Here is a 7,692-nt window from a genome sequence, read left to right as displayed (position 1 = left end):
TGAGGTTTATGCCTAAAGTCAGACATGAGTTCTTGTGTATGTAAATATCAGCTGTGCTTGCTATTGCAAATATTTAGACAAATTAAGTTCATTAGCAAATCAATTAAATAGGGGGGATAGGCATAGAAAGCAAACAGGGATAACAGAGACAATGGGAGGAGGGTTGGACAGGGCAGAGGGTTAGGGATAGGGAATCAAGGATGGCAAAAGAGAAAAAACTCAAAATATACAAGACATAAGAAATGGAAAATTGTTTGTTGATAACACATATGTTGATGTACTTGATTGAGCCAACAGACAATGTATTTTGGATGAAAAATTCATTTTGTATACTGTAATGATGTATAGCATATTAATGTTAAAAAATAAAAACAAATAATAAAAAAAAGAAAGGAGGAAAAATCAAGCTTTCACATATACTGTGTCCTCAAACAGAAGCTGATCTCTAATCTACTTGGAAACTCATGCCAATGTAACCTTAACCTTAAATTGACCTCTCCTTGTGGTCTGAGTTAAGAATGGCTTATTTAAGCAGTGCTGCTTCACTTTTTCTGAAACACCTCAGGCTCACTCTTGCCTCGCAATCTTTGCACAAGCTGCTCCTTCTCTCTGGATTGCCCCTCCCCCAAATAGGTGACTGACTGACTCTGACATCTCCAAAATTCCCTCCACTGTTGCTCTCCACAGAGGCTAACTCAGACCATCCCATTCTAAAATGTGAATCAAGTCATTTCCCTAACTCTGTGGATACCCTCGCTTTGCTGTATCAATCTACAGCCTGTATTACTTTCCAACATGGAATGCATTGTATTTTATTATATATAATGCTTATTGTCTCTCTTATTATCTTCCTATTAGAAAATTATCTTCACAGGATGAAAATCCTTGACTCTTTTATTTATTGAATAATGATAAGTTCCCAGAAAAGTATCTATAATAGCTCAAAACCAATACTAAATGAATGAATAAACATAGCATGTATATCAGAATACATTATATAAGTAAGTAAGCAGTAAACAAGTGGTAGCAATGATTATCAAGTAATTCTATGACAAATTACTTGGATTCCAAAGGCGAGTACTAGCAGAAAACCATTTATTTCCACCATTAAAAGGTCACATACACACACCACTTGATCCTTGGAAAGGACTAATTACTGACCATTCTGGATAATCAGTTCTTGTGCTAAGCATAATAAACACAATGGCCAGTGCTGGACTGTTTATTTGCACAGACAGGTAGTAAGTTTCTGTCACATTTTCCAAGACATATCTCTGGTCCTTCCAGGGAACCCTTTCAGCAGACTGAGGACCAGAGCCCTGGAGCCACGTTCTTCGGACCACTTTAATTCTTCATCAACAAGGATGGGAGGAGCCACGTGTGTCTACCCGCCCCCCACTGCCTCCTACTGGCCACAGAAGCCCACGTGCCCACTTGCTGCATTGGCTTGACGGCAGGGGGGGGGGGGACGTGCAGAACACCACACACTGGGGCTCACGTGAAAGGCGTGTACTGGAGTTGCACGGGTAGTGCTGTCCTGCCGTCTCTCCTCAGGGCGCTCACTCGTGCGTGGGAAACAGTCCTCAGACCGTGAGAAAGAGAAGCAAGAGGCCGCTCCTTTGACGGCTGCTGTGACCTGGAGGGGTCGAACAGAGGAGGCGTCGTCGTGTTTGTTCTCTCAGACGCAGCCCAGGCCTGTGGTAACAAGGCACCATGCTCAGGCTTCTGAGACGGGCCATAGCGTTCTTCCAGAGAAGGGCAGATCCCACCGAGGAGCAGCACCCACATCAAACAGAGCTCCCGCAAGGTACCCATTTATCTCCTAGTGTCCCCTCCCCCTAGGAGCCTCTCCAGAGAGGATCTCCTCACTCTTGCTTAGGGGCCAAAAATTAGGGCAGTGACTGCGAAAGGAGGTGGCTCCATGTACTGTGGGAGTGCCATGAGGAGCACATAGGGGCGGGAATCCATGAGTCCCTGTGCGCTACAGAATTAAACTGGCATGTTCTCAATCCCAAAATTCTCCTGTGGGTCCACAGCAGTAAAGTGTTGGCACAGAAAGCCCTACTGGACTCTTAGGCCATGTGTTTCTCCATGAACCTTAGGTAGCTCAAGCTTTTTAAATCTTTCTAGTAGATGAGAAACCCCCCCCCCCAACTTGGGGGTGGATTTTGTTTTGTATCCCAAATGGGCAAGTATTTGAAGCCTAGTAGACGAGTTTTTGTATCTGGAAGGCAAGAGACCATTGTGTAGGCAGAATGCTACGATCAGCCCCTATACATTACTCAGTAGTTTGTCTTCTGCAGAATTATTAAAAACAAAGAACAACAACAAAAAAAACCCAACCACAACAAGAATAATTTAGACTCAGTTTTGGGAAAATTTAAATCTCCAGATATATTTTTACACACTGTCTGGTGAGATCTCTCAGAATCTATAGGAGTTGCTATTCATTTGTTTGGTGAAAATGATGATGGTAGTTAATAGTAGTGGAAGCTTAATGTCTCTACATATGCAGATATGATGATAACAATTAACACACTCTAATTCGTGCAAGGTACTCATAGCTCTAAACACTTGACATGTGTTAATTCTCACAACTCTATTGGGCAGAAATTGTTACTGTCCTAGTTTGATAGACAAAAGCAGAATCAAAGAAGTTTGGAAATGTGGCTAAGGTTTCCTAAATGATCAGCACAGGACCACCAGTGCTTGAACTGCAGATCTAATGAGACCTGTTTGCCTGTTTCATAGGTGAAAGCAATTTGAAAACTACACAGGGAGTGGTGACAAGTTTCAGTAGTGATTATGGCTGGATTAATGAGTCCATCTGCTTCAATTGCAATGCTGTGATTAGCAGAATGCCTCCAAAACATGGACTTAAAGTGGTTCAAGAAGAAGATGAAACATCTCATGAGGTAAAAGCAATCAAAGTAGGGTCCAGCAGTTGGCATAATAGCTATGTTGCTGGATTCCCATGTAGTTGACCATGGTTTGAGTCCCAGACACGGTGGCTTAAACTCATGCCGGGTGTGTGTGCATGTGTGCCCTAGATCCCAAGAGGAGAATGGAGGAGAAGGAATTGCAGCGCAGCCATCCTTCCTGGGGGGGATTTCCTTTCTGTCTCTCTGTCTTTCTGGTGAGCACATGTGCCCTATAGCAAAAACCTCTCCAGAAAAAAAAAAAAAAAAACAGTCAAAGTAAGATTTGTATAAATTTGCACATTGTCTCTTAATCTGGTGGACTTTCACTCTTTCTTTTCTTGTGTTAATCTAGCCTCTCTAATGTGGCCTGTAGAATGGATGGAGTGTAATTTCAGTGCCCCACTCCTCCCACTGCAAACTCTGTTACCCAAATATTTGTAGTAATTTCTGATTTTAAGAAAAAAATGTGCACCTGTTCTTCTAGTATGTGAATGAAAAGGCTGACAATGGTAATTACTGGGCTCTATATAATCCTGCAACTTCCTTTTATCAGGTTTAAAAGATATTTTCTGTAGGGTGCACTCATAATACTGGAATTGATGGATCAAATGATGTGTATTTTAAATCTTGTCAACAGAGATTTATTGAAGTATGACTTATATACCAAAGAATTCTCTCAAGAGTTCAGGGATTTTTGTGGATTGACAGTCTTGTAAATATCACCTCAGTTCAATTATTTTCCATTCCAATGCCTATTATCAAATTATCTTTCAAATTTATGTTGCTAAAAGATTCTCTGAGCATCAGTGTGACGGCCTCCTTGCAAATGCTAGCAAGGATAGGACTCTGAAATCTTTGCAAATATAAGAAGTGAAAAGTACTCTTAGAATTGTATCTGTATTTCATTAAATGCCAGTGATAATGTGGCAGTTTTCTTTGAGCTTTTTGAAAAGGAAAGACAACTGCAAGATAAAAGGTATAAAGAGAAAAAAAAATATTGATTGTACAACACTAGCACAAAATAAGGGCCAGATCTTTGGGCATGCAGCCAGATCTCTCAGAAGTAGGAACTGAGAAGTGACAAACATGCTCCTGCATCTGAAGAAGCATGTTACTCTTAACAAAAAAAAAAAAAAAAGAAAGAAAAATGTGATTAGTAAGTTGTTTAGAAAGAGTTCAAATTAGTCAAAGGTACCAGGGAACTGTCTAGCATAAATGGAAAAAGGAATAAAATTGGGCAAAAGCAGAAGGTATGTGGAGCAATTTATCGGTAGTAGGATAATGGTCCCTTCTTGTTGTCAGCAAGGCCGACTAGCCTTGTCAGTGGCTGCTGTAAGGACTTATCGTGTTGTTATGATGGTTTCATGGATGTGTACAATGTCAGAACTCATCAAAGTGCAGTTTATTGTACATCAATTATACCTCAATAAATCTGTAAAAATTGTCATAGTGTAAAAAAGAAAAGTTTATCATGTGAAGACGTGTCCGTGAAGCTCAGTCTTGAAAACTAGAAGTAAGCAACAAGGAGACTGCCTATAACCCTTCCTATTCTGTTTGTAATATCTTCGGTCTTTATACATTTACACACATCTTCTCTGCCAAAACCTTATTTTGACACCCCTATTTTGACTTTTTTTTTTAAGCATACTCATTTTGAGATTATTTTTTCAACTTTTCTCTTGCTTCTTCCCCTGGGATTGGATCTTTGAATGCTATGACTTTGCTCCCTAACCCCATAATTTGTGGTTGGTTTTCCTGTCCCCCTGCTCTCAGCTCCATCAAACTGCTATGCGACAGGTAAGATCTTTCTTTTCTTTTAGAGCCCATCTCAGATCTTCTACTGTTTCCATGTATTGTCCCTATTTTTTCCCAGTCTGAAATTTCAACTTTCTTGGGAAGTAACAGAGACCTTTGTTTTTTTTTTGAAGAGGTTTTTGCTATAGGGTGCGTGCACTTGCCAGACAGACAGAGAGAGACAGAGAGATAGAAAGCGAGAAATCAACCCCCAGGGGGGATGGCCATGCCACAATCCCTTCTCCTCCATTCTCCTCTTGGGATTTTGGGCACACACACACACGCGCCCGACGTGAGTTTAAGCCACCTGGTCCAGGACTCGAACCACAGTCGACTACGTGGGAGTCCAGCGACATAGCCATTATGCTAACTGCTGGTCCCCAGAGACCATTTTTGAACATGATTCATAACCTCTATCACAAGTTTCTTGGAACTGGATGAATTTCCATTGTATTCTCATAAAATTGTGAATTCCTAGAATGGAAACATGGCATAGTCTTCTTCTTTGAATGCAATGCTAAGAGGGCATTAAGATTAAGAATGAGGACCAGCATTTAGCGTAATGGCTATGTCGCTGAACTCCCATGTAGTCCACCACAGTTCAAGTCCTAGACCCGGTGGCTTAAACTCACGCTGGGTGCGTGTGCATGCATGCCCAAGATCCCAAGAGGAGAATGGAGGAGAAGGGATTGTGGCGTGGCCATCCCCCCAAGGGGGGATTTCTTGCTTTCTGTCACTTTGCCTCTCCCTGTCTCTCTGGTGAGTGCACGCACCCTGTAGCAAAAACCTTCCCCCAAAAAAGAAAAGATTAAGAATGGCATTAAGAAGCATTTTGACAATACGCAAAGCATTGGCATTATTTTTATAATTGCCTCGTGTCTACCACTTGTTTACCATGTGAAATATATTCACAGGGACCAGCAGGTGGCGTGGTGGTTAAGGTGCTGGACCCACTCCCACGTGGCTGACCATGGTTCAAGTCCTGGACCTGGTGGCTTGCTTTCTCACTTCCCATCTGTCTCTCTCTCTGTCTCTCTCTGGTCAAATTAAAAATAAATGGATGAATAAATTAAATAAATAATTATTTAAAAAAAGAAATATATTCACAGTAGTTAAAAATATTAATTTAAAACATTTCTTGGGGGAACCAGCATTTAGCGTAATGGCTATGTCACTGGACTCCGCCATAGTCGACCACGGTTCGTGTCCCGGACCCGGTAGCTTAAAGCTCACGCTGGGCGTGTGTGTGTGCGTGCCCAAGATCTCGAGAGGAGCATGGAGGAGAAGGGATTGCGGTGTGGCCATCCCCCCTGGGGGGTGATTTCTCACTTTCTGTCTCTCTGTCTCTGTCTGTCTGGCGAGCGCACGTGCCCTATAGCAAAAAAAGAAAAAAAAGAAAAAAAACTTCTCAAAAAAAAATTTCTTGGGGACTAGCAGTTGGCGTAATAGCTATGTTGCTGAACTCCCATGTAGTCGACCACGGTTCGTGTCCTGGACCCAGTGGCTTAAATTCACACTGGGCACGTGTGCATGCATGCCCAAGATCATGAGAGGAGAATAGAGCAGAAGGGATTGCAGCATGGCCCTCCCCGCTGGGGGGTGATTTCTCGCTTTCTGTCTCTGTCTCTCTCTGTCTATCTGGCGAGTGCATGAGCCCTATAGCAAAAACCTCTCTAAAAAAATTTTTTTTTTTGAGCACTAATGGCTTAAAAATGTAAATGTCCATTTTTATATTTTAGTAATGTGGAAGTAACTTTTTTCTTATGCAGCAGGTAGATGGACTCTGTGATGATATTGATGACTCTGGACCATCAGACCTTGAAACTAGAGTTATAACTGCTCGTGTTACCTCTGTGAGCCGAGATGCTGTGTACATTGATGAGGAAACTTATTTCTCCCTAGACATTGCTTCTGAAGGTATGATTTATACTTATAGGAAAATGTAGTGCATTTTTTTAGAGAATTTCAGTACTAGAATTTTTTTCTGCAGGTATCTTGGCCTAGTCAACAGTTCTTCAGTATGTGAGGTGGGCCCTTGGACTTGAAAATAGTCTACGATATAGGAACAAAGAGGCAAATTTATAAAAACTCCTGCTATCACTTAGGCATGAGTGCAGTCAGTAATGCCTGGAGAAAATTTTCATTCACATAAGCTCTGCAGTTATATTCAATTAAAAGTGCTACAAGTGTAGAGAATACTATTATCAACATAGTTCATACTTCACATAACCTTTGGAGATGGCCTGTGGCATTCCATGCATGTTTTTGTTTATGTGTGTGTATATATTTCTCTGCCCATTTTTAAAGAACTATTTATTTTTAACTTTATTTACTCATTAAATAATTTTTTTTTTCATTTTGACCAGGTATGTGCATACAGAAAGACAGAGAAAAAAAGTGAGAAAGCAAGCCACCAGGTCCAGGACTTGAACCGTGGTCGGCCATGTCAGAGTGTCCAGTGCCTTAACCACCACACCACCTGCTAGCCCCCTCTGTCCATTGTTGAAATCCATTTCTAATCAGCAGATTTGTTCTAAGATTTTGGTCTTAATCAAAGCTCTACTTATTGGGACCAGCAGTTAGCGTAATGGCTATGTTGCTGGACTCCCCCATAGTTGACCGTGGTTCAAGTCCTGGACCCGGTGGCTTAAACTCATGCTGGGAACATGTGCGTGTGTGCCCAAGATCCCGAGAGGAGAATGGAGGAGAAGGGATTGCGACATGGCCATCCCCCCTGGGGGGTGATTTCTCACTTTCTGTCTCTCTGTCTCTGTCTGGCGAGCGCACACACCCTATAGCAAAAAAAAAATAATAATAATAACAGAAGAGAAAAGAAAAAGAGATTTTGGTCTTAATCAAAGCTGTACTTATTGGGACCAGCAGTTAGGGTAATGGCTATGTCACTGAACTCCCATATAGCCGACTGCGGTTCGAGGCCCAGATCCGGTGGCTTAACCTAACTCAAGAGGCGCGTACT

At 41.8% G+C, this 7,692-nt stretch overlaps 1 protein-coding gene across 1 annotated transcript in view; it reads left to right on the top strand.

Moving 5' to 3' along the window:
- Window positions 1-2,184: 2,184 nt before the first annotated feature.
- The window catches only part of LOC102478821 (cancer/testis antigen 55-like), an 8,936-nt gene continuing 3,428 nt past the window's right edge, over window positions 2,185-7,692 (top strand). The window contains exons 1-4 of the mRNA XM_006160737.1: window positions 2,185-2,188; window positions 2,752-2,915; window positions 4,695-4,718; window positions 6,488-6,632. Coding sequence (XP_006160799.1) covers window positions 2,185-2,188; window positions 2,752-2,915; window positions 4,695-4,718; window positions 6,488-6,632 — 337 coding nt within the window. The remainder of the gene's footprint in view (window positions 2,189-2,751; window positions 2,916-4,694; window positions 4,719-6,487; window positions 6,633-7,692) is intronic.

Source organism: Tupaia chinensis, unplaced genomic scaffold, assembly GCF_000334495.1.
Source record: "Tupaia chinensis unplaced genomic scaffold, TupChi_1.0 Scaffold000706_1, whole genome shotgun sequence".
Classification (NCBI taxonomy): domain Eukaryota; kingdom Metazoa; phylum Chordata; class Mammalia; order Scandentia; family Tupaiidae; genus Tupaia; species Tupaia belangeri.
The sequence above is the reverse complement of the archived record's forward strand: the minus strand, read 5'-3'. Positions and strand labels throughout refer to the sequence as shown.